Source organism: Harpia harpyja, chromosome 4, assembly GCF_026419915.1.
Source record: "Harpia harpyja isolate bHarHar1 chromosome 4, bHarHar1 primary haplotype, whole genome shotgun sequence".
Lineage (NCBI taxonomy): Eukaryota > Metazoa > Chordata > Aves > Accipitriformes > Accipitridae > Harpia > Harpia harpyja.
In genome coordinates this window covers 80,338,980-80,364,559 of record NC_068943.1, presented here as the reverse complement: position 1 = coordinate 80,364,559, position 25,580 = coordinate 80,338,980, and the positions used below count along the sequence as shown (strand labels likewise).

Sequence of the window (25,580 nt, the reverse complement as noted above, 5' to 3'; positions counted from 1 at the left end):
TCCCTATTTCCACCATGGTGTTCTCAGATGTGGTTTGGGTCTCTGCCTCAACTACCACGTTCTTACATGTAGTTTGGGTCCCTGTCTTAACCACTGTCCTCTGATAATACTGAATCGTGGCTCGATAGGCACAGGTCAAGCTCCAATACAGTGCTAAAAGCTGCCCCCCAGGGACCGGCCACGGCAGGGCATGTTTCACTGTTGCCTCACCCAAAAGTTGTCTCTTCTTTTGCCAGCATGACACCAGATTCCACAAAAGCCATAGTAGGCCAACAGTGTTAATTAGTAGTATTAAACACCTCACGTAAGGGTGGACAAGGACCTCGGGAGCCTGCACAACAAAACAACCCACATCAGTCCCAGATGGGAAGAGGGAGGTGTATTCCCTCATCCTCTCCACAAGACAGCTCTCCCAGCACAGTAAGGGCATGAATGCCAGGGCAAACCACATGGCCTTTGGTTCTATTAACAAGTTCCCAAGCTCAGCCAAATAAAGAGATAAGTAGTGCAGCAAGCAAACTCCCTGACCTGCACAGAGGCCAGTCAATTAGTAACTACTACAGCCATAGCATGCTCAGTTCAAAACTGCCATTGTCTTGAGCCCCATGTTAAGCACCAACAAGACCGTGGTGAGTTGACAATGTCTGGCCACCAGGTGCCCACCAAGGTGTTCTACCACTCCCCTTCCTCATTGAGAAAGGGGGGGCAAAATAAGATGAAAAAAAACAGAGTTGAGATACGGGTAGTTTAATGAAGAAAAGCAAAGCAAAGCAAAGCGTGCAAAAAGATTTAGTCTCTACTTCCCATCAGCAGGTGATGTCCAGGCACTCCTGGGAAGCTGTCGTGGTTTAGCCCCAGCCAGCAACTAAGCACCACACAGCCGCTCACTCACTCCCCCCCCCGCAGTGGGATGGGGGAGAAAATCGGGAAAAGAAGTAAAACTCGTGGGTTGAGATAAGAACGGTTTAATAGAACACAAAAGAAGAAACTAATAATGATAATGATAACACTAATAAAATGACAACAGCAGTAATAAAAGGATTGGAATGTACAAATGATGCATAGTCCAACTGCTCACCACCCACAGATCGACACCCAGCTAGTCCCCGAGCGGCGATCCCCCTCCCCCACTCCCCCCAGTTTATACACTAGATGGGACGTCCCATGGTGTGGAATACCCCGTTGGCCAGTTTGGGTCAGCTGCCCTGGCTGTGTCCTGTGACAACTTCTTGTGCCCCTCCAGCTTTCTCGCTGGCTGGGCATGAGAAGCTGAAAAATCCTTGACTTTAGACTAAACACTACTTAGCAACAACTGAAAACATCAGTGTTATCGACATTCTTCGCACACTGAACTCAAAACATAGCACCGTACCAGCTACTAGGAAGACAATTAACTCTATCCCAGCTGAAACCAGGACAGAAGCAGAGTTACAGTACACTTAGCGGTTGCTCGAAAGACAAACAACTTAATAATGAATGCCTCGCCGCCGCCCCCACCCCCACCTCCACCCCGCTTTCTCCTTTCTCTTAGCGTTTATTGCTGCATATGATGTCATAGGGTGTGGACTATCCCTTTGTTCAGTCTGGGTCAGCTGTCCTGGCTATGTCTCCTCCCAACCTCTTGCCCACGCGCAGCCTACTGGCCTTTTGGAGAGGGAGTTGGAGAGAAAGGGTTGCTGCTGTGCAACCACTGCCCAGCAAAAAGAAAACATTTACCTGTTATCAACACCATTTTAGCTACAACTACCAAGAACCAGTAGGAGGGCTAATATGGTGAAAATTAAACTCCATCCCAGGTAGAACCTATACAATGCTGTTACCAATCACTACCCATTCACCCCCAACAACCCCTTCCCAGAAACACCACTGAGCAACATCTCTCTCCCTGGGCATCTCGAGAGAGACTTTTCAGGGGAAAAGATGACAACGAGGCATAGGATGGGATGCAGCAGAACTTTAATGAGTCAAAAGAGGGAGACTACATCAATCTGAGGCAAGGAACCACTGCAGGGAGCACCAGGGGCAGAAAAGAATCTGTGCCCCATGGCTGTGGTGGAGATCTTTCCAGGTGTCCATGTGCCTGCCCCACAGAGGGAGAAGGACCAACAGCTCTTCTCTAGGCTGCCTTTGTGGTGCTCACAGCCCGGGGAGCACAAGAGAACAAGGAGACGGGAGGGAAAGGAGAGAGCGGAAGAGGGGAAAGGCAGGCAAGGGCTGTGCTTTCTCAGAGCTGAGGCTGGCCCCGTCCTTTTGCAAGGGGTGCTGGGGTTGCTCCGCCTCTCTGCAAGCAACAAGCCGATGCTTCGTCCCCAGTGCGGTACCATCTCCTGGGTCCCTGGTGGCCTTGCCCAGGGCCATCACCAGCAGCTTTAGCAGGGGAGGCATGTCCTGCCGCAGTAGCGGCTGCCAAAGCCAGAGAGGCCAAAGCCCCCGGAGGAGATGGGCACTCCCTCAGAGCTGAGGATGCTGCCAACGGCAGCGGAGGTGGAGGAGCCCACGGCGGTGTTCTGTGGGAAGGAGCTGAGGATGGGGCCGGGCAGGGTCACCACCACGGGGGAGGGCTGGATGACGACGGTGGAGTCCTGGCACTGCCTGACGCAGGGCTCATTGCAGCTGTTGGCCAGCGGGGTCGGGCCGCAGGGCTGGCAGGGCAGGCACTGGTTGTAGCAGGACATGTCTTGGGTCCGGAGGTGCACCTGGGAGAGAGGGCAGGGGGGAGCAGAGCAGGGGAGAGGGGTGAGGAGCAGCCTGTCACCCCCCCATGAGGGAGACAAGCCACGAGCTGGAGACAAGAGCCCATAGCTCACCTCAGCCAAGCCCCAGCCTCTCACCATGCCACACTTTCAGCCCCCTTCCCTCTCCCACGATTAAGTAGCCCCACGACCCAGCATAAGATAGGGTGTGTGCTGAGAAATCCTGGAGGAGGATGCGGAGTAGGAGTTAGGCCTTCGTACTCACCTTGTTCCCAAGGAGATGGAGGCGAGAGGAGTGGATGAGAGAGTGAGGAGAAGGGCCCACTTTTATACCGCTCCTGCACCGCCCCAGGCCCACAGTCACTGCACGCGGGCAGTAATTTTCCAAAAGACTCACCTCCACAGCAAAATATCCTACCTAATGGCACAGGTGGTGTTTTTGTTTCCGTCAACGCTGCCATTTCATTTCCTCATTTCTGACTTGCTTGGTCTGCCATGCAGGCTCCTTTCATGTGCCCTCATGAGACTCCCAAGGATATCCCAGGCAGGGCTGCGTCGGTTTGGGCAGAAGATGGCTCCCACGTGCTGGAGGGGTCCTGTGCAGGCAGGGGATGTTGGCTTGGGGCAGTGAAGCGCGACTGTTTGCAACTCCCTTGGCAGGAAGAGGCCCGGCTCTGCCTGCCGCTGCACACGTCAGCAGAGCACCCAAAGGCTGCTCTTTTCAAGGACGTGCCACGTGCTTCTCTCTCCTCCCTCTCTCTCGGCTTGCTCCAGCGGTCACTAGCTGTGGCATCTCCAGGCAGCCAGGCCGTGCCAAAGGTTTCAGCTGTCTTCCTCTCGATGCCCTTTGCTCTGGGGAGCACATTTGCCAGGCTGTCTGCGTATGCGGGGCTGGTGCTAGCAAAATCAAAGCCCACCTGGCGTTGAATCAGGCAAAGCACGTGGAGGGCAACAAGAAAGTCTTCTTCTAGGTAGGTCAGCAGCATACTTAGTATAGGCGCTGCTTAGCAACGACTGAGACATCAGTGCGTTATCAACATTATTCTCATCCTAAATGCAAACCACAGCACTATACCAGCTGCCAGGAAGAAAATTAACTTTATTCCAGCCAAAACCAGGGCACGATCCTGACAGACCAGCTAACGAAACACAGGCTGGGGAAGAGGGCAGTGCAGGGCATTGCAATCTGGCATGGCTGCTGGTCTCCAAGGGTTGTGATGAGCAGCACCAAGTCCAGCTGGCAGACGCTCACTCCTGGTGCACTGCAGGGGCCCAGCCTGGGGCCAATAACGTTTAACCCCCTTTAGGCAAAGTCCTGCAGTGGGGGAGGAAGAACCTCCTGCACTGCTACAGCCTGGGGCCGATGGGCTGCCAAACAGCTTTGCCGGGGAGGATGTGGGTCCCGGTGGACACCATGAGGCAGGCCTGCACCCTTGCGGAAATGGCATTTGAAAGCATCCTGGGCTGCATGAGGAAGGGGTTTGCCATCAGGTCATGGAAGGTGATCCCTCTCCTCTGCTCGACAGTGCCGAGACCACAACTGCCGCAAAGAGTGTCGAGTTCGTGGCTCCCAGTATGAGAGATGCACGGTGTCGTGGTTTAAGCTCAGCCGGTATCAAAGCACCACGAAGCCGCTCGCTTGCTCCTCGCCTGCCGCGGCCCCGGTGGGATGAGGAGAAAATATAAAGAAAAGCTCGTGGGTCGAGACAAGGAGAGGGAGGGATCACTCGCCGCTTATGGTCACGGGCAAAAGACAGGCTCAACTTGGGGAAGAAACAAAATCAATTGAATTTACTACAAATCAAACCAAAACAAGGATACTGAGAAGTCAACCCAAACCTTAGAACATCTCCCCCCCACCCCTCCCTCCTTCCCGGCTCAGCTCCACTCCCGGTTTTCTCTACGTCCTCCCCCAGCGGCGCAGGGGGACGGGGAATGGGCGTTGCAGTCAGTTCGCCACACATTTGTCTCTGCCGGTCCTTCCTCCGCGGGGGGAGGACTCCTCGCACTCTTCCCCTGCTCCAGCGTGGGGTCCCTCCCACGGGAGAGAGTGCTTCCCAAACTTCTCCAGCGTGAGTCCTTCCACGGGCTGCAGTCCTTCACGAACTTCTCGGCCATGGGTCCTTTCCGCGGACCGATCTTCAGTCACAGACTGCTGCAGCACGGGCTTTCCCATGGCGTCACGGCCATCTTCGGGGGCATCCGACTGCTCCGGCGTGGGGTCCTCCACGGGCTGCAAGTGGGCATCTGCTTCCCCGCTCACCTCCACGGGCTGCAGGGGGACAGCCTGCCGTCTCACCACGGGCCGCAGGGCGCACCTCCTTCTTCACTGACCTCGGTATCTGCACAGGGGTTTCTCTCACATTCCAATCTCCTCCCCCACTGTAGGTTCCCCTTCTTAAGTGTGTTATCCCAGAGGCGCTACCGCCATCACTGATTGGGTCGGCCTTGGTCAGAGGCGGGTCCACCTTGGAGCCGGGGAATCTTCTAGGAGCTTCTCACGGGAGCCGACCCTGCAGCCCCTCCCCCGCTACCAAAACCCTGCCACACAACCCCAAAACACACGGCCGTACTGGCGCGAGTCCCGCAAAGCGTCACGGAGCCCACAAAGCGACTGGAGCCCCTGAGGCAGGAGGGGCTGTGAGAGGTGGGGTTGTTCACCCTGGAGGAGCGAAGGCCCCGCGGCACGCCTCTTAGCAATGCGTAAAAGAGCTGCTGGGAGAGAGTCAAGAACATAGAGTCAGACTGTCCTGAGTCCTATGCGGTGAAGGGGCAAGAGGTGATAGGCACACATTGAACGACGGGAAATCCCACAAAAACCTAAGAAAAGACTTTGTTCGTGTGAGGGTGGTCACGTACTGGATGGGGTTGCCACGGACAGGTTGTGGCTTCTCCATCCCTGTAGGTATGCAGAGCTTGACAGGACTTGGCCCTGAGCATCCTCCAAAGGCTGACCGTGCTTTGAGCAGGGGCGGTTGGACGAGGCGATCTCCAGAGGTCCCTTCCAACCTCAGGGATCCTGCGATGCTGTCATGGGCAAAAGACGGGTGCTGCACAGCTGCCCCTCAGAGGGAAGAACTGGTTGGGAACATTGGAATCAAGGGCAGGCGTGGTTGTCACACCTGCGAAACAGTGGAGTTCACGACCTGACGGCAGGGAGGAAAGCGAGTAGCAGAGTACGGCCCCTGGCCTTCAGGCACGCTGACTTTGGCCTAGTCAGGCAGCTGGTAGGTCGGATGCCGCGGAGGCAGCTGTGAAGCACAAAAGAGCTCCGAAAAGCTGGCAGCGCCTTGGGCGCCTCATGGTCCAAGCGCAAGAATGGTCCAGCCCAGTGCACAGGGAAACAAACAGATGTCTCAGCAGACCAGCTTTGGCTAAGTGGGGTACTCAAGGCAGAGCACCAGCGTCAAAAGGCAGCATCCTGGAGTTGTAAGGAGGGACGAGCTGCAAAGGAGGAATTTGGAAATAATTCCTAGGCATGTTGGGATGCTGTTAGGAAAGTCAAAGCTCAGCGTGCCTTGAGTCTTGCGAGGGGCACGAAGAGCAACAGGCAGCAAGCATCAAGAGCAAGATCGACCCCTGCAAGAGTAGCCGAAGAGTGACGGAGGAAGAAGCGGGCCCACTGCTGACTGGGGCGGCTGATTTCCTCCGAGTGGACAGAGAGCAGTCTGGGGGCAGTCCATGCCTTCTCTCTCTCACTCTTTACGTGCAAGTTCTCCCGGGCCGATGTGCCCTCTGAAAGAGTTGAAGGAAGGAGGCGGGGCCCTCCCAGCAGTGGGTGGGCTTCAAATCAAGGACTGCCTGAGAAAAGTCAACCCATACAAGCCAGGTGACGTGCTCCAGGGCAGCAGTGCTGTAAGGGGAGACGTAGAGCAGCTGGAGGACTGGGCCACAGGAGCCTCATGGCATTCAAGAAGGTCAGATGGCAAGTCCTGCACCGGGAAGGGAAGAACCTCTTGCTTAAGGACGGACGGGGGACTGAACTGTGCTACGATCTTAGAGCCCTTGACCCTCCTCTGGGCAGATCTGCCGGCGGGGGCAGGGTCAGCCTTGGGGAGAGGCATGGAGGGTGGACGGACAGGCCTCATCTTCCTGGCCAAAGAGACTGGGCTGTGGTGAGGAGCTCTCCGGAACGCTCCATGGAGGGAAAGAAAGGGTTGCCGAAAACACGTCCCCAGCGGCTGGGGCTCATCCCTGGGTCCCAGGCAATATGTCCTCTCATGGCATTAGTGCTTCAGCATGCCGCCTTTCCCATGCCCCACAGGTCTCCTCAGCTTGCAGCACAACCCAGCACCGCTGGAGATGTAGGGAAACTTCCCCCGGTTCCCCAACGAGCGAGGGCTGGCAGGACCCCGCCGTGCTACGCGCCTGGGGATGCTCAGGGAGGGGATGTGCTCAGAAGGGCCCTGGGTGCAAAACCAGCTCTCAGACTACATCAAGGAGGTGATGCACTTCCCTGCCCTGCAGACACGGAGGCAGCTGGGGCGCGCCCCAGGAGGGCAAGGGAATGCCTTCAGTAGCCAAGCTTCCTGGGATAGACTCTCCCTACCCATGGCGAGTCACGCTCTAATTTTGGGTTGGCCATGTGTCAGCCTCTTGGCGTGAGGCCAAGCCAGGAGCGCGTGCTGTCTGCGGGCCGTGTCCCATGCAGGGCTGAACTCCCCTGCAGCCAGGGCGGTTCCATCCCTGCCCCGGGAAAACCATGTCCGAGCGCTGGGCTTGTACCCAAGTACACAGCGCCAGGGAGACCCAAGGGCCATTGCCCTCAGCATGACCTTCTTGCCAGCGCTCCCACAGCTCGGGGGTGGTTGCAGGATGGTCAGTGTGTTTTGGAAAAGTGGCCCGGCCTTTGTGTCTCCTGCAGGTCAGGGTCCAAAGCCTGCGACCAAAGAGCATGGTGGAGAGTGGGAGGAACGAGGCGCTGTCCTGAGCCCCAACACACCCCTTTGGTAGTGAGGACGGACCCGACTCCACAGGGCTTGTTGAGGAATCGGGTGGCGCGGGAGGGCAAAGCTTTCCTTCCGCAAGCCTGCTGACGGCACTGGTGGGGGACCCCCAGAGGCTGCCACGAGAGGGGACGACTTTGCCAAACAAACTGTCAAATGTCTCCCCAGAAGGAGAAGCTTTCCTTGGGTGAAGGCACTTGAAAACAGTAGGGCAGCCCACCTGCCAATCGGGTCAATGACCAGTGACTGCTGGAGCGAGCATGGAGGCAGTCAGGGTGGGAGAAGGATGCGGCATGTCCTCGGTCACGGGAGCCTTTGGGCACCCAGAGGAGGACTGCATGGGCAGGAGGATATGCGCACATGCAAGGAGGGTTGTAAACAAGCGCACCAGGTTTCCCCAGACCGGTGTCCCCTGTTGGCATGGACCCCTCCAGCACTCGGGGGCACGTCTTCTGCCTGTACTGATGTGTTCCTGCCCAGGAGATCCTTGGGCCTCTCAACCTGGTACTTGACAGGAGCCTCCGTGGCCTCGTGGGCGTGTCAGAAATGAGGAAGCGAAATGGCAGCGTTGACGGAAAGCAAAATACCACCTGTGCCATTAGGTAGGATATTTTGCTTTGGAGGTGAATCTGTTGGAAAATTACTGCCCGCGTGCAGTGACTGTGGGCCTGGGGCAGTGCAGGAGCAGTATAAAAGTGGGCCCTTCTCCTCTCTCTCTCATCCGCTCCTGTCGCCTGCATCTCCTTGGGAACAAGGTGAGTCTGGAGCCCTTCCTCCTCCTCGTCTTCCTCCTCCTCCTCTGTCATTTCTCAGCACATACCTGCCTCTTTGTCCCGTGCTGGGTCTTAGAGCTGCTTGCCATGGGAGAGGGAAGGGGGCAGAAGGTGTGGCATGGAGAGTGGTTGGGTCTTGGCTGGGGTGTCTATTGACCTATGGGCTAGGCGGGGACCTCCCTGCGCTTAGTCGCTGCTGGCAGGGCTCTTTTGGGATGAGGGGAAGGGGAAACACGTGGACATCTCTACAGCGCCTCTGGCTCTCGCCACCAGTGTGTGATTTGGCTCCCTTGTGGTGGGGTGACAGGCTGCTCCTCACCCCTCTCCCCTGCACTGCTTCCCCCTGCCCTCTCTCCCAGTTGTTCCTCCGGACCCAAGACATGTCCTGCTACAACCAGTGCCTGCCCTGCCAGCCCTGCGGCCCGACCCCGCTGGCCAACAGCTGCAATGAGCCCTGCGTCAGGCAGTGCCAGGACTCCACCGTCGTCATCCAGCCCTCCTCCGTGGTGGTGACCCTGCCCGGCCCCATCCTCAGCTCCTTCCCACAGAGCACCGCCGTGGGATCCTCCACCTCCGCTGCCGTTGGCAGCATCCTCAGCTCTGAGGGAGTGCCCATCTCCTCTGGGGGCTTTGGCCTCTCCGGCTTTGGCAGCCGCTACTGCGGCAGGACGTGCCTCCCCTGCTAAAGCTCCTCCCTGCACTGAGGCCTCTGTTTGGATCGACCTCGTTTCCCTCTTTTGACTCATTAAAGTTCTTCTGCATCACAGCCCCTGCCTCTGTGTCATCCTTCCCCTGCAGATGCTCTCCCAAGATGGCCAGGCGGAGAGCTGTTGCTCAGGAGTGGTTCTGGGAGGGGGTTGTTGGGGATGGTTTTGCACTGCTTGTCAACAGAGGCTTGCATTGAGTATGCTTGCTCATGCATCAGCTGATGCTCTAGTTTCTAAATTTGTCTGCCTCTTTGGGCCTGGATAGAATTACCCAACATAGTTCAGTGTCTACCGTCGACTTTGTTGTGCACACCTTTTGGTTTTCCTCAGTAAACTCAACACTGCGATGCAAGTAGTCAGGAGGGAACGTGGTTTTGACAAGACATACGCACTAGCTTCCCAGGAGAGGCCAGGAGAACCCCTCCTAACCCTAGCATTCTCAAAGGGAGGGACACAGTGCAGTGGGCTGCCTTATCGTAGAACCATCTTACCATAGAATCAGAGAATGGTTGTGGTTGGAAGAGACCTTGAAAGATCATCCAGTCAAACCCCGCTGCCATGGGCAGGGACATCTGTCACTAGATCACGTTACTCAAAGTTCCGTTGAACCCGACTTTGAACCCTTCCAACGATGGGGCGTCCCATCATTCTCTGGGCAACCTTTTCCAGTGTCTCACCACCCTCATCATAATAAATTTCTTCCTTTTGTCCAATCTACGTCTACCCTATTTCAGTTTAAAACTGTTGCTCCTTGTCCTATCGCTACAGGCCTTGATAAAAAGTCCCTCTCCGACTTTCTTGCGAGTCCCCTTTATATCTGGAGAGGCTGCAGTAAGGTCTCCCCATAGCCTTCTCAGGCTCAGCCTCCAGGCTGAGCAGCCCCAACTCCCTCAGCCTTTCTTCATAAGAGGGGTGATATAGCCCCCTTACCATTTTTGCAGTCCATCTCTGGAGCTGCTCTAAGAGGTCCCTGCCTTTTTTGTACTGGGGATCCCAGGCTGGGTGCATTGCTCCAGGTGGGGTCTAACGAGAGCGGACTAGAAGCAGAGAATCACCTCCCTCAACCTGCTGGCCACACTTCTTTTTGTGCAGCCCAGGCCACGAGTGGCTTTCTGGGCTGCAAGCGCCCATTGCTGGCTCATGTCCAATTCTTCAGCCTCCAGTACCCCGCAGTCCTTCTCTGCGGGGCTGCTCGCAACCATTCATCCTCCAGTCTGTGTTGATGTAGTTGATACAGGGGATTGCCCCAACGCAGGTGCAGGCCCTTGCACTTGGCCTTGTTGAAGTTCCTGAGTTTCACTTTCATGAGACCATTCCTCACGCCTGTCAAGTTCGCTCTGGATTGCATGGCTCCCCTCAAGCGTAACAGTTGCACCCCTCAGCTTGGTGTCACGCACAAACTTGCTGAGGGTGCGCTCAGTCCCGCTATCTATGTCACTGATGAAGGTATGAAATAGTATGGGTCCCAGTACGGACCCCTGAAGGACCCCACTCGTTGCTGGTTTCCACTTGGAGATTGAGCTGTTGACTATAACTCCTTGGATGCAGCCAAAGTGCCCTTGGGGCACTGTCAGTTGCAGGTGAGGAAGGCATCCAGGACTCCACCAGCGCCCCTGGCCATCAGGCCCGGCTTTGCTGAGCCTCTGCCCAGACGTGTCCTCTTGGCCTCGGTGCACGTGCTGCGGAAGGGGCACATGGACACTGCTTGACCTCAGCTGAGGAGCCTGGGCTGTGGAAGGCCCTGGGAGGGCAGCAGCCCCACAGGCTCCTGGGAAGCGGACAAGAGGGGAGAAGAAGGGAGGCGAGAGGAGGGGCGGCAATTCCTCTTGGCCTGGCTGCCGCTGTTCCGGGGGAGGAGGCTCGAGTACAAAAATGGCCCCAGAGGACAACAGGAGAGGGAATGGGGGAACCAGGCCGTACTGGCGCTGGCTGGGATGGAGGTAATTTTCTTCATAGCAGCCCCTGTGGTGCTGTGTTTTAAATGTAAGGGTACACTAGTGCAGATAACACTGCAGTGCTTGCACAGCTTCAAGGCCATCCCTCTTTCCTAGTCTGCACCCCTGCAGTGAAGGCTGGGGGTGGGCAAGCAGCCGAGAGGGGACACAGCCAGGACAGCTGACCTGAATTGACCAAAGGGCTACTCCATGCCATATAACATCATGCTCAGCAATGAAACTGTGGGCAGTCTTTCCAAAGTAGCTGTTCTTCGGAGACTGGCTGGGCATCAGTCTGCTGGTGCTAGGTGGTGGGTGATTGCCTTTGCATCATTTGGGTTTTTTCTCTTTTTTCCCTTCCCCACTTAAACTGTCCTGATCTTGACCCCAAGGTTTTTTTGGAGTCTTTCTCTTCCAATTCTTGCCCCATCCCACTCAGACAGCAGACGGAGAAAACGGCTGGTGAGTGCTTAGTGCTGGTTGAGGTCAACAGACCACACAGGCCCATAGGCAGCGCATGTCCTGCTTGCCCTGCTCCTTTGCTGTCTGTGCCCAGGGCTTCCTGGGAAAGTTTCTGGAGACAGGGAGGCAGGGAGAGACTCAGGGCAGGAGGAGAGGCAGCGGGTGTGGGCTGAGCATCTGGAAGGGCTGTCTGGGAGCTCTCCAAAGCGGCGCGGTGACCAGCAGCAAAGGCTGCAGAAAGACTTGCAGCTGAGAAAGGGGAGCTGCTGAACTGCTGCAGGACACAGCTGGGCAAGATGATACATGTCCACCCAGAGCCCTGATCAGCAGCTAAACTTGGTAGCAAGCGGCCCTGTCTCTCCACACGTGCTTCTACCCCTGGCAAGTAGCAGCCCAAAAGCGGGGCCAGGGGAAGGTGCTCTTGTAGTAACGCCATCAAAACGGGTGCGACTCCCAGCACTGTTCCCGGACACCAAGGACTGTCACCAACAACCTGGGCTATATGAGCAGCAGCATAGCCAGGAGATCGATGGGAGCGACAAGCCCACTCTGCTCAGCGCTCACCTGACGGCGTGTAGAAAGCTGTGTTGAGTTTTGGGCTGCAATGCAAGGAAGACCTTGAGCAAGTGGCGTGAGTTCAGCGGAGGGTGGCCAGGATGGTGAGAGGGCTTGAGCACTTGGCTGGGGAGGAGAGGCTGAGGGTGCAGGGCTTGCTGAGCGTGGAGAAGAGAATGCTTTGGTGGGAGCCCTAAAATCATCTTTGGAGTAGCTGTGGTCACTAGACTGCATCGGGTCATCCTATCCAGCCCCAGATAGGCAGGGAAGTTCAGAAAGCAGAGGGTCAACCTGAGCCTGACTAAGCGTCTTCAGTGCAAGCCTGTGTTGATAATCACGGCACAAGCATCCCCAACAAGCCCCTCCCAGAACCACCCCCGAGCAACATCTCTCTCCCTGGGCATCTTGAGACAGCATGTGGAGAGGAAAGGATGAGACGAAGGCATGGGCTGGGATGCAGCAGAACTTTAATGAGTCAAAAGAGGGAGACGGGGTCGGTCTGGGTGGAGGTCCCAGTACACAGAGCACCAGGGGCATATAAAACTCTGCACCCCATGGCTGTGGTGGAGATCCTTCCAGGTGTCCATGTGCCTGCCCCACAGAGGGAGAAGGACCAACAGCTCTTCTCTAGGCTGCCTTTGTGGTGCTCACAGCCCAGGGGAGCACAAGAGAACAAGGAGACAGGAGGGAAAGGAGAGAGCGGAAGAGGGGAAAGGCAGGCAAGGGCTGTGCTTTCTCAGAGCTGAGGCTGGCCCCGTCCTTTTGCAAGGGGTGCTGGGGTTGCTCCGCCTCTCTGCAAGCAACAAGCCGATGCTCCGTCCCCAGTGCGGTACCATCTCCTGGGTCCCTGGTGGCCTTGCCCAGGGCCATCGCCAGCAGCTTTAGCAGGGGAGGCACCTCCTGCCGCAGTAGCGGCTGCCAAAGCCGGAGAGGCCAAAGCCCCCGGAGGAGATGGGCACTCCCTCAGAGCTGAGGATGTTGCCAACGGCAGCGGAGGTGGAGGATCCCACGGCGGTGCTCTGTGGGAAGGAGCTGAGGATGGGGCCGGGCAGGGTCACCACCACGGGGGAGGGCTGGATGACGACGGTGGAGTCCTGGCACTGCCTGACGCAGGGCTCATTGCAGCTGTTGGCCAGTGGGGTCGGGCCGCAGGGCTGGCAGGGCAGGCACTGGTTGTAGCAGGACATGTCTTGGGTCCGGAGGTGCACCTGGGAGAGAGGGCAGGGGGGAGCAGAGCACAGGGGCTGGGTGAGGAGAAGCCTGTAGGCCCACCACAAGGAAGAAAAGCCACAAGCTGGAGGTGAGAGCTGGAGGCTGTGTAGGGAGGCCCGCTGTCCTCACCATCCCCTCAGCCCAAAAGAGCCCTCAGAAGAGCAAATATGCCCAGGGAGATCCCCTCCTAGCCCATAGCTCAGGAGACAACTCAGCCAAGCCCAACCTCTTTCCATGCACACCTAATACCTCCATCCTTCTCTCATGACAACGAGCTCCATGACCCAGCAAGGACAAAAGGCAGTTTTGTGCTGAGAAATCCCGTAGCAGGAAGAGGAGGAGGAAGAAGAAAAGAAGGAAGAGAAAGAGCTTCAGACTCACCTTGTTCCCAAGGAGATGGAGGCAAGAGGAGTGGATGAGAGAGTGAGGAGAAGGGCCCACTTTTATACTGCTCCTGCACTGCCCCAGGCCCACAGTCACTGCATGCGCGCAGTAATTTTCCAACAGACTCACCTCCAAAGCAAAATATCCTACCTAATTGCACAGGTGGTGGTTTTGTTTCCGTCAACGCTGCCATTTCATTTCCTCATTTCAGACATACCCATGAGGCCACAGAGGCTCCCGTCATGTACCAGGATGAGAGGCCCAAGGATTTCCTAGGCAGGAACACATCAGTACAGGCAGAAGATGCACCAGCAAGTGCAGGAGGGGTCTGTGTAGGCAAGAGACGTCGGTGTGGGGAAATTTGGTGAGGTTGTTTTCAACTCACATTACAGGAATGTACAGATATCCTCCTGCCAAAACAGTCCATCCTGGGTACCCAAAGGCTCCTGTCCCTGATGCTGTGACACATCCTTCTCCCTTAATCCTTTACAGGTTTATTTTACAAAGTCATCCCCATACGTTACGGTCTATGGGTGTCTCTGATCAGTGCCTTCAGCGGGCACGAAGAAGGAAAACTTTGGCCTTCTGAACACCATGATTACTCAACAAGCTTGGTGGAGTCGGATCTGTCCTCACTACCAAAGGGGTGTGTTGGGGCTCAGGACAGCGCCTCGTTCCTCCCACTCTCCACCATGCACTTTGGTCGCAGGCTTTGGACCCTGACCTGCAGGAGACACAAAGGCCTGGCCACTTTTCCAAAACACACTGACCATCCTGCGACCACCCCCGAGCTGTGGGAGCGCTGGCAAGAAGGTCATGCTGAGGGCTATGGCCCTTGGGTCTCCCTGGCGCTGCGTACTTGGGTACAAGCCCAGTGCTCGGACATGGTTTTCCCGGGGCAGGGATGGAACCGCCCTGGCTGCAGGGGAGTTCAGCCCTGCATGGGACACGGCCCGCAGACAGCACGCGCTCCTGGCTTGGCCTCACGCCAAGAGGCTGACACATGGCCAACCCAAAATTAGAGCGTGACTCGCCATGGGTAGGGAGAGTCTATCCCAGGAAGCTTGGCTACTGAAGGCATTCCCTTGCCCTCCTGGGGCGCGCCCCAGCTGCCTCCGTGTCTGCAGGGCAGGGAAGTGCATCACCTCCTTGATGTAGTCTGAGAGCTGGTTTTGCACCCAGGGCCCTTCTGAGCACATCCCCTCCCTGAGCATCCCCAGGCGCGTAGCACTGCGGGGTCCTGCCAGCCCTCGCTCGCTGGGGAACCGGGGGAAGTTTCCCTACATCTCCAGCGGTGCTGGGTTGTGCTGCAAGCTGAGGAGGCCTGTGGGGCATGGGAAAGGCGGCATGCTGAAGCACTAATGCCATGAGAGGACATATTGCCTGGGACCCAAGGATGAGTCCCAGCCGCTGGGGACGTGTTTTCGGCAACCCTTTCTTTCCCTCCATGGAGCGTTCCGGAGAGCTCCTCACCACAGCTTAGTCTCTTTGGCCAGGAAGATGAGGCCTGTCCGTCCACCCTCCATGCCTCTCCCCAAGGCTGACCCTGCCCCCGCCGGCAGATCTGCCCAGAGGAGGGTCAAGGGCTCTAAGATCGTAGCACAGTTCAGTCCCCCGTCCGTCCTTAAGCAAGAGGTTCTTCCCTTCCTGGTGCAGGACTTGCCATCTGACCTTCTTGAATGCCATGAGGCTCCTGTGGCCCAGTCCTCCAGCTGCTCTACGTCTCCCCTTACAGCACTGCTGCCCTGGAGCACGTCACCTGGCTTGTATGGGTTGACTTTTCTCAGGCAGTCCTTGATTTGAAGCCCACCCACTGCTGGGAGGGCCCCGCCTCCTTCCTTCAACTCTTTCAGAGGGCACATCGGCCCGGGAGAACTTGCACGTAAAGAGTGAGAGAGAGAAGGCATGGACTCCCCCCAGACTGCTCTCTGTCCACTCGGAGGAAATCAGCCGCCCCAGTCAGCAGTGGGCCCGCTTCTTCCTCCGTCACTCTTTGGCTACTCTTGCAGGGGTCGATCTTGCTCTTGATGCTTGCTGCCTGTTGCTCTTCGTGCCCCTCGCAAGACTCAAGGCACGCTGAGCTTTGACTTTCCTAACAGCATCCCAACATGCCTAGGAATTATTTCCAAATTCCTCCTTTGCAGCTCGTCCCTCCCTACAACTCCAGGATGCTGCCTTTTGACGCTGGTGCTCTGCCTTGAGTACCCCACTTAGCCAAAGCTGGTCTGCTGAGACATCTGTTTGTTTCCCTGTGCACTGGGCTGGACCATTCTTGCGCTTGGACCATGAGGCGCCTAAGGCGCTGCCAGCTTTTCGGAGCTCTTTTGTGCTTCACAGCTGCCTCCGCGGCGTCCGACCTACCAGCTGCCTGACTAGGCCAAAGTCAGCGTGCCTGAAGGCCAGGGGCCGTACTCTGCTACTCGCTTTCCTCCCTGCCGTCAGGTCGTGAACTCCACTGTTTCGCAGGTGTGACAACCACGCCTGCCCTTGATTCCAATGTTCCCAACCAGTTCTTCCCTCTGAGGGGCAGCTGTGCAGCACCTGTCTTTTGCCCATGACAGCATCGCAGGATCCCTGAGGTTGGAAGGGACCTCTGGAGATCGCCTCGTCCAACCGCCCCTGCTCAAAGCACGGTCAGCCTTTGGAGGATGCTCAGGGCCAAGTCCTGTCAAGCTCTGCATACCTACAGGGATGGAGAAGCCACAACCTGTCCGTGGCAACCCCATCCAGTACGTGACCACCCTCACACGAACAAAGTCTTTTCTTAGGTTTTTGTGGGATTTCCCGTCGTTCAATGTGTGCCTATCACCTCTTGCCCCTTCACCGCATAGGACTCAGGACAGTCTGACTCTATGTTCTTGACTCTCTCCCAGCAGCTCTTTTACGCATTGCTAAGAGGCGTGCCGCGGGGCCTTCGCTCCTCCAGGGTGAACAACCCCACCTCTCACAGCCCCTCCTGCCTCAGGGGCTCCAGTCGCTTTGTGGGCTCCGTGACGCTTTGCGGGACTCGCGCCAGTACGGCCGTGTGTTTTGGGGTTGTGTGGCAGGGTTTTGGTAGCGGGGGAGGGGCTGCAGGGTCGGCTCCCGTGAGAAGCTCCTAGAAGATTCCCCGGCTCCAAGGTGGACCCGCCTCTGACCAAGGCCGACCCAATCAGTGATGGCGGTAGCGCCTCTGGGATAACACACTTAAGAAGGGGAACCTACAGTGGGGGAGGAGATTGGAATGTGAGAGAAACCCCTGTGCAGATACCGAGGTCAGTGAAGAAGGAGGTGCGCCCTGCAGCCCGTGGTGAGACGGCAGGCTGTCCCCCTGTAGCCCGTGGAGGTGAGCGGGGAAGCAGATGCCCACTTGCAGCCCGTGGAGGACCCCACGCCGGAGCAGTTGGATGCCCCCGAAGATGGCCGTGACGCCATGGGAAAGCCTGCGCTGCAGCAGTCTGTGACTGAAGATCGGTCCGCGGAAAGGACCCATGGCCGAGAAGTTCGTGAAGGACTGCAGCCCGTGGAAGGACTCACGCTGGAGAAGTTTGGGAAGCACTCTCTCCATTGGGAGGGACCCCACGCTGGAGCAGGGGAAGAGCGCGAGGAGTCCTCCCCCCGCGGAGGAAGGACCGGCAGAGACAAATGTGTGGCAAACTGACTGCAACGCCCATTCCCCGTCCCCCTGCGCCGCTGGGGGAGGACGTAGAGAAAACCGGGAGCGGAGCTGAGCCGGGAAGGAGGGGGGTGGGGGGGAGATGTTCTAAGGTTTGGGTTGACTTCTCAGTATCCTTGTTTTGGTTTGATTTGTAGTAAATTCAATTGATTTTGTCTTCCCCAAGTTGAGCCTGTCTTTTGCCCGTGACCATAAGCGGCGAGTGATCCCTCCCTCTCCTTGTCTCGACCCACGAGCTTTTCTTTGTATTTTCTCCTCATCCCACCGGGGCCGCGGCAGGCGAGGAGCAAGCGAGCGGCTTCGTGGTGCTTTGATACCGGCTGAGCTTAAACCACGACACCGTGCATCTCTCATACTGGGAGCCACGAACTCGACACTCTTTGCGGCAGTTGTGGTCTCAGCACTGTCGAGCAGAGGAGAGGGATCACCTTCCATGACCTGATGGCAAACCCCTTCCTCATGCAGCCCAGGATGCTTTCAAATGCCATTTCCGCAAGGGTGCAGGCCTGCCTCATGGTGTCCACCGGGACCCACATCCTCCCCGGCAAAGCTGTTTGGCAGCCCATCGGCCCCAGGCTGTAGCAGTGCAGGAGGTTCTTCCTCCCCCACTGCAGGACTTTGCCTAAAGGGGGTTAAACGTTATTGGCCCCAGGCTGGGCCCCTGCAGTGCACCAGGAGTGAGCGTCTGCCAGCTGGACTTGGTGCTGCTCATCACAACCCTTGGAGACCAGCAGCCATGCCAGATTGCAATGCCCTGCACTGCCCTCTTCCCCAGCCTGTGTTTCGTTAGCTGGTCTGTCAGGATCGTGCCCTGGTTTTGGCTGGAATAAAGTTAATTTTCTTCCTGGCAGCTGGTATAGTGCTGTGGTTTGCATTTAGGATGAGAATAATGTTGATAACGCACTGATGTCTCAGTCGTTGCTAAGCAGCGCTTATGCTAAGTATGCTGCTGACCTACCTGGAAGAAGACTTTCTTGTTGCCCTCCACGTGCTTTGCCTGGTTCAACGCCAGGTGGGCTTTGATTTTGCTAGCACCAGCCCCGCATACGCAGACAGCCTGGCAAATGTGCTCCCCAGAGCAAAGGGCATCGAGAGGAAGACAGCTGAAACCTTTGGCACGGCCTGGCTGCCTGGAGATGCCACAGCTAGTGACCGCTGGAGCGAGCCGAGAGAGAGGGAGGAGAGAGAAGCACGTGGCACGTCCTTGAAAAGAGCAGCCTTTGGGTGCTCTGCTGATGTGTGCAGCGGCAGGCAGAGCCGGGCCTCTTCCTGCCAAGGGAGTTGCAAACAGTCGCGCTTCACTGCCCCAAGCCAACATCCCCTGCCTGCACAGGACCCCTCCAGCACGTGGGAGCCATCTTCTGCCCAAACCGACGCAGCCCTGCCTGGGATATCCTTGGGAGTCTCATGAGGGCACATGAAAGGAGCCTGCATGGCAGACCAAGCAAGTCAGAAATGAGGAAATGAAATGGCAGCGTTGACGGAAACAAAAACACCACCTGTGCCATTACGTAGGATATTTTGCTGTGGAGGTGAGTCTGTTGGGAAATTACTGCCCGCGTGCAGTGACTGTGGGCCTGGGGCAGTGCAGGAGTAGTATAAAAGTGGGCCCTTCTCCTCACTCTCTCATCCACTCCTCTCGCCTCCATCTCCTTGCGAACAAGGTGAGTACGAAGGGATTTCTCAGCACACACCCTATCTTATGCTGGGTCGTGGGGCTACTTAATCGTGGGAGAGGGAAGGGGGCTGAAAGTGTGGCATGGTGAGAGGCTGGGGCTTGGCTGAGGTGAGCTATGGGCTCTTGCCTCCAGCTCGTGGCTTGTCTCCCTCATGGGGGGGTGACAGGCTGCTCCTCACCCCTCTTCCCTGCTCTGCTCCCCCCTGCCCTCTCTCCCAGGTGCACCTCCGGACCCAAGACATGTCCTGCTACAACCAGTGCCTGCCCTGCCAGCCCTGCGGCCCGACCCCGCTGGCCAACAGCTGCAATGAGCCCTGCGTCAGGCAGTGCCAGGACTCCACCGTCGTCATCCAGCCCTCCCCCGTGGTGGTGACCCTGCCCGGCCCCATCCTCAGCTCCTTCCCACAGAGCACCGCTGTGGGATCCTCTACCTCCGCTGCTGTTGGCAGCATCCTCAGCTCTGAGGGAGTGCCCATCTCCTCCGGGGGCTTTGGCCTCTCCGGCTTTGGCAGCCGCTACTGCGGCAGGAGGTGCCTCCCCTGCTAAAGCTGCTGGTGATGGCCCTGGGCAAGGCCACCAGGGACCCAGGAGATGGTACCGCACTGGGGACGGAGCATCGGCTTGTTGCTTGCAGAGAGGCGGAGCAACCCCAGCACCCCTTGCAAAAGGACGGGGCCAGCCTCAGCTCTGAGAAAGCACAGCCCTTGCCTGCCTTTCCCCTCTTCCGCTCTCTCCTTTCCCTCCCGTCTCCCTGTTCTCTTGTGCTCCCCTGGGCTGTGAGCACCACAAAGGCAGCCTAGAGAAGAGCTGTTGGTCCTTCTCCCTCTGTGGGGCAGGCACATGGACACCTGGAAGGATCTCCACCACAGCCATGGGGTGCAGAGTTTTATATGCCCCTGGTGCTCTGTGTACTGGGACCTCCACCCAGACCGACCCCTTCTCCCTCTTTTGACTCATTAAAGTTCTGCTGCATCCCAGCCCATGCCTCGTTGTCATCTTTTCCCCTGAAAAATCTCTCCCAAGATGCCCAGGGAGAGAGATGTTGCTCGGGGGTGCTTCTGGGAAGGGGTTCTTGAGTATGGTTGTGCAGTGACACAGGCTTGCATTGAGTATGCATAGTCATGCACCGGTTCACCCTCCTCTCCCTTTGGGAATGGTGAAGGCTCCCCATGTGCCTAATGCACCCCAAGCTTCCCCAGGGCAACGCTCTCCTCACCATTGCTGCTTCAGTGTTCACAGAGGGAAGGACCATGCAGAGCTGGTTAAAAACCTTTCTTGTGGTGGGTTAACATTGTCTTGCCCGCAGATTGGTGAGGATACAGTTTTTATCTTATTGATCACATCCATGGGGATGTGACAACATCCACCCTGCCATTTTACTCCCAAGAACTGCATCTCCTGTGCAGGTCCTTTGACCTTGCTTCTTTTCATGCCCAATCCACCTTTCAGAAGAATTGGAATTGTTCTTTTGCCCTTCTCAAACACTTCTTCTTTACTGCCCCACATGATGGGGCAACCAAACTGACAGCCTTCTTGCACAGCTCCTCCTTAGCAGCTGTCTTCCCCCTCACTTTGCATACACATGCTTCCAGCTTAAAGGTGGACTCACCACCCCACTTCCTCAGTCCTCTCCCGGTCATGCAGGAGGAACCACAGAGGGCCACGCAGCATGGTCTTGGGGGTCCCTTTCCCACTGACCGTGGTGGGAGAGACCTGGCTCCATGGGGCACCCCTCAAAGCTGAGGTGCTGGCCTGTGGGGACAAGAAGGGAGAGAGATTTTCTTCAAAATTTCAGAGGTGGGAAGATGCTCTCTCCACAGTTGCTGTATCCAGATCCGGGCAATATGTTGCTGCCAAGCTGTTAGAATATGACACTGGTGCATTCTGGACAAACTTTCTCACATGGCTCATATACACAGGGCATTATCTAGACATTTGGAGACCTTGTTGTCATCGAGGTCACCGTAGATGACTTCCAGCACCGCTAATTCTCTCAGGTACTCGATGCCTTCCTAAGCAGGAGTCCACCTTCCTTGCTAAATCACAAGATCTTCCTTGATGTCCTGGTTTCAGCTGGGATAGAGTTAATTGTCTTCCTAGTAGCTAGTATAGTGCTATGGTTTGGGTTCAGTATGAGAAGAATGTTGATAACACACTGATGTTTGCAGTTGTTGCTAAGTAATGTTTAGACTAAGTCAAGGATTTTTCAGCTTCTCATGCCCAGCCAGCAAGAAGGCTGGAGGGGCACAAGAAGTTGGGAGGGGACACAGCCAGGACAGCTGATCCAAACTGGCTAACAGGGTATTCCATACCATGTGACGTCACGTCTAGTATATAAACTGGGGGGAGTGGGGCTGGGGGGATCTCCGCTGGGAAATTAACTGGGCGTCGGTCGGCGGGTGGTGAGCAATTGCATTGTGCATCACTTGTAGATTCCAATCCTATTATTATTATTATTACTATTATTATTATTATCATTATTATTATTATTATTTTCATTTTATTACTGTTATTATTACCATTATTAGTTTCTTGCTTTCTGTCCTCTTAAACTGTTCTTATCTCAACCCACGAGTTTTACTTATTTATTTCTGATTCTCTCCCCATCCCACTGCGGGGAGTGGGGAGTAGGCGACTGGTTGCCTGGTGCTTAGTTGCTGGCTGGGGTTAAACCACGACACTTGAACAGATATCTTGCCCTCACACTTGACAGGAGACACCTCCAGAGACTGCAGTTCATTGCCTCTTTTCCAATTCCACTGTCAACTCCCCAGTCCCTAGAGAGGGATCTCATCTGCTGAGCTTCCTTACCTTCCATGTCCTGACTGTTGGCCCCACTCTCCCAGCTTTGGAGTTGCCAGGCAGTAATCCACTCACCTGGCAGGTGCCTGTAATCTTTACACATCTCTCAAAGTTCTCTCAAGGTCGGGGACCAGGTACTTTCCATCTCTTGAGTGATTGCATGATTCCTCTCACTTCTTCCTCCATTTCTTTGCTGAAGGACTGGCTTCCCAGTCAGACTCTGCCTCCTCCCCACTCCCTTACTAATCAATGATATGGACCCATTCACCTCCTTGTCCACTATTTCTTTTTCACTACTGGAGCGATTACTGTAGGTGGTGTTTGCGTCCCTATTTCCACCATGGTGTTCTCAGATGTGGTTTGGGTCTCTGCCTCAACTACCACGTTCTTACATGTAGTTTGGATCCCTGGCTGAATCGTGACATTTGCAGAGGTAGTTTGGGTCCCTGTCTTAACCACTGTCCTCTGATAATACTGAATCGTGGCTCGATAGGCACAGGTCAAGCTCCAATACAGTGCTAAAAGCTGCCCCCCAGGGACCGGCCACGGCAGGGCATGTTTCACTGTTGCCTCACCCAAAAGTTGTCTCTTCTTTTGCCAGCATGACACCAGATTCCACAAAAGCCATAGTAGGCCAACAGTGTTAATTAGTAGTATTAAACACCTCACGTAAGGGTGGACAAGGACCTCGGGAGCCTGCACAACAAAACAACCCACATCAGTCCCAGATGGGAAGAGGGAGGTGTATTCCCTCATCCTCTCCACAAGACAGCTCTCCCAGCACAGTAAGGGCATGAATGCCAGGGCAAACCACATGGCCTTTGGTTCTATTAACAAGTTCCCAAGCTCAGCCAAATAAAGAGATAAGTAGTGCAGCAAGCAAACTCCCTGACCTGCACAGAGGCCAGTCAATTAGTAACTACTACAGCCATAGCATGCTCAGTTCAAAACTGCCATTGTCTTGAGCCCCATGTTAAGCACCAACAAGACCGTGGTGAGTTGACAATGTCTGGCCACCAGGTGCCCACCAAGGTGTTCTACCACTCCCCTTCCTCATTGAGAAAGGGGGGGCAAAATAAGATGAAAAAAAACAGAGTTGAGATACGGGTAGTTTAATGAAGAAAAGCAAAGCAAAGCAAAGCGTGCAAAAAGATTTAGTCTCTACTTCCCATCAGCAGGTGATGTCCAGGCACTCCTGGGAAGCTGTCGTGGTTTAGCCCCAGCCAGCAACTAAGCACCACACAGCCGCTCACTCACTCCCCCCCCCGCAGTGGGATGGGGGAGAAAATCGGGAAAAGAAGTAAAACTCGTGGGTTGAGATAAGAACGGTTTAATAGAACACAAAAGAAGAAACTAATAATGATAATGATAACACTAATAAAATGACAACAGCAGTAATAAAAGGATTGGAATGTACAAATGATGCATAGTCCAACTGCTCACCACCCACAGATCGACACCCAGCTAGTCCCCGAGCGGCGATCCCCCTCCCCCACTCCCCCCAGTTTATACACTAGATGGGACGTCCCATGGTGTGGAATACCCCGTTGGCCAGTTTGGGTCAGCTGCCCTGGCTGTGTCCTGTGACAACTTCTTGTGCCCCTCCAGCTTTCTCGCTGGCTGGGCATGAGAAGCTGAAAAATCCTTGACTTTAGACTAAACACTACTTAGCAACAACTGAAAACATCAGTGTTATCGACATTCTTCGCACACTGAACTCAAAACATAGCACCGTACCAGCTACTAGGAAGACAATTAACTCTATCCCAGCTGAAACCAGGACAGAAGCAGAGTTACAGTACACTTAGCGGTTGCTCGAAAGACAAACAACTTAATAATGAATGCCTCGCCGCCGCCCCCACCCCCACCTCCACCCCGCTTTCTCCTTTCTCTTAGCGTTTATTGCTGCATATGATGTCATAGGGTGTGGACTATCCCTTTGTTCAGTCTGGGTCAGCTGTCCTGGCTATGTCTCCTCCCAACCTCTTGCCCACGCGCAGCCTACTGGCCTTTTGGAGAGGGAGTTGGAGAGAAAGGGTTGCTGCTGTGCAACCACTGCCCAGCAAAAAGAAAACATTTACCTGTTATCAACACCATTTTAGCTACAACTACCAAGAACCAGTAGGAGGGCTAATATGGTGAAAATTAAACTCCATCCCAGGTAGAACCTATACAATGCTGTTACCAATCACTACCCATTCACCCCCAACAACCCTTTCCCAGAAACACCACTGAGCAACATCTCTCTCCCTGGGCATCTCGAGAGAGACTTTTCAGGGGAAAAGATGACAACGAGGCATAGGATGGGATGCAGCAGAACTTTAATGAGTCAAAAGAGGGAGACTACATCAATCTGAGGCAAGGAACCACTGCAGGGAGCACCAGGGGCAGAAAAGAATCTGTGCCCCATGGCTGTGGTGGAGATCTTTCCAGGTGTCCATGTGCCTGCCCCACAGAGGGAGAAGGACCAACAGCTCTTCTCTAGGCTGCCTTTGTGGTGCTCACAGCCCGGGGAGCACAAGAGAACAAGGAGACAGGAGGGAAAGGAGAGAGCGGAAGAGGGGAAAGGCAGGCAAGGGCTGTGCTTTCTCAGAGCTGAGGCTGGCCCCGTCCTTTTGCAAGGGGTGCTGGGGTTGCTCCGCCTCTCTGCAAGCAACAAGCCGATGCTTCGTCCCCAGTGCGGTACCATCTCCTGGGTCCCTGGTGGCCTTGCCCAGGGCCATCGCCAGCAGCTTTAGCAGGGGAGGCACCTCCTGCCGCAGTAGCGGCTGCCAAAGCCGGAGAGGCCAAAGCCCCCGGAGGAGATGGGCACTCCCTCAGAGCTGAGGATGCTGCCAACGGCAGCGGAGGTGGAGGAGCCCACGGCGGTGTTCTGTGGGAAGGAGCTGAGGATGGGGCCGGGCAGGGTCACCACCACGGGGGAGGGCTGGATGACGACGGTGGAGTCCTGGCACTGCCTGACACAGGGCTCATTGCAGCTGTTGGCCAGCGGGGTCGGGCCGCAGGGCTGGCAGGGCAGGCACTGGTTGTAGCAGGACATGTCTTGGGTCCGGAGGTGCACCTGGGAGAGAGGGCAGGGGGGAGCAGAGCAGGGAAGAGGGGTGAGGAGCAGCCTGTCACCCCCCCATGAGGGAGACAAGCCACGAGCTGGAGGCAAGAGCCCATAGCTCACCTCAGCCAAGCCCCAGCCTCTCACCATGCCACACTTTCAGCCCCCTTCCCTCTCCCACGATTAAGTAGCCCCACGACCCAGCATAAGATAGGGTGTGTGCTGAGAAATCCTGGAGGAGGATGCGGAGTAGGAGTTAGGCCTTCGTACTCACCTTGTTCCCAAGGAGATGGAGGCGAGAGGAGTGGATGAGAGAGTGAGGAGAAGGGCCCACTTTTATACCGCTCCTGCACCGCCCCAGGCCCACAGTCACTGCACGCGGGCAGTAATTTTCCAACAGACTCACCTCCACAGCAAAATATCCTACCTAATGGCACAGGTGGTGTTTTTGTTTCCGTCAACGCTGCCATTTCATTTCCTCATTTCTGACTTGCTTGGTCTGCCATGCAGGCTCCTTTCATGTGCCCTCATGAGACTCCCAAGGATATCCCAGGCAGGGCTGCGTCGGTTTGGGCAGAAGATGGCTCCCACGTGCTGGAGGGGTCCTGTGCAGGCAGGGGATGTTGGCTTGGGGCAGTGAAGCGCGACTGTTTGCAACTCCCTTGGCAGGAAGAGGCCCAGCTCTGCCTGCCGCTGCACACGTCAGCAGAGCACCCAAAGGCTGCTCTTT

The 25,580-nt window shown here is 56.1% G+C and overlaps 5 protein-coding genes across 5 annotated transcripts; 2 read left to right on the top strand and 3 right to left on the bottom strand.

Moving 5' to 3' along the window:
* Nucleotides 1–2,369: 2,369 nt before the first annotated feature.
* Nucleotides 2,370–3,679, bottom strand: LOC128141248 (uncharacterized). The gene is made up of 3 exons (XM_052785846.1): nucleotides 3,386–3,679; nucleotides 2,959–3,111; nucleotides 2,370–2,696 (listed from the first exon to the last, which is right to left on the bottom strand). Exons 1-3 carry the CDS (start codon nucleotides 3,677–3,679, stop codon nucleotides 2,370–2,372), a joined length of 774 nt encoding a protein of 257 aa, XP_052641806.1.
* Nucleotides 3,680–7,899: 4,220 nt separating this feature from the next.
* On the top strand, nucleotides 7,900–9,098 carry LOC128141247 (feather keratin 1-like). Its single transcript, XM_052785844.1, has 3 exons — nucleotides 7,900–7,914; nucleotides 8,242–8,394; nucleotides 8,772–9,098. The coding sequence occupies exons 1-3, from the start codon at nucleotides 7,900–7,902 to the stop codon at nucleotides 9,096–9,098; spliced, it is 495 nt and encodes a 164-aa protein (XP_052641804.1).
* A 3,434-nt stretch (nucleotides 9,099–12,532) lies between these two features.
* On the bottom strand, nucleotides 12,533–15,528 carry LOC128141246 (feather keratin Cos1-1/Cos1-3/Cos2-1-like). The gene is made up of 3 exons (XM_052785843.1): nucleotides 15,400–15,528; nucleotides 13,664–13,816; nucleotides 12,533–13,278 (listed from the first exon to the last, which is right to left on the bottom strand). Exons 1-3 carry the CDS (start codon nucleotides 15,526–15,528, stop codon nucleotides 12,952–12,954), a joined length of 609 nt encoding a protein of 202 aa, XP_052641803.1. The 3' UTR covers nucleotides 12,533–12,951.
* Nucleotides 15,529–18,255: 2,727 nt separating this feature from the next.
* LOC128141245 (uncharacterized) lies at nucleotides 18,256–19,545 on the top strand. The gene is made up of 3 exons (XM_052785842.1): nucleotides 18,256–18,469; nucleotides 18,837–18,985; nucleotides 19,219–19,545. Exons 1-3 carry the CDS (start codon nucleotides 18,256–18,258, stop codon nucleotides 19,543–19,545), a joined length of 690 nt encoding a protein of 229 aa, XP_052641802.1.
* Nucleotides 19,546–24,482: 4,937 nt separating this feature from the next.
* On the bottom strand, nucleotides 24,483–24,865 carry LOC128141271 (feather keratin 1-like). The gene has a single exon (XM_052785868.1). It carries the CDS (start codon nucleotides 24,839–24,841, stop codon nucleotides 24,536–24,538), a length of 306 nt encoding a protein of 101 aa, XP_052641828.1. The 5' UTR covers nucleotides 24,842–24,865; the 3' UTR covers nucleotides 24,483–24,535.
* Nucleotides 24,866–25,580: the final 715 nt, after the last annotated feature.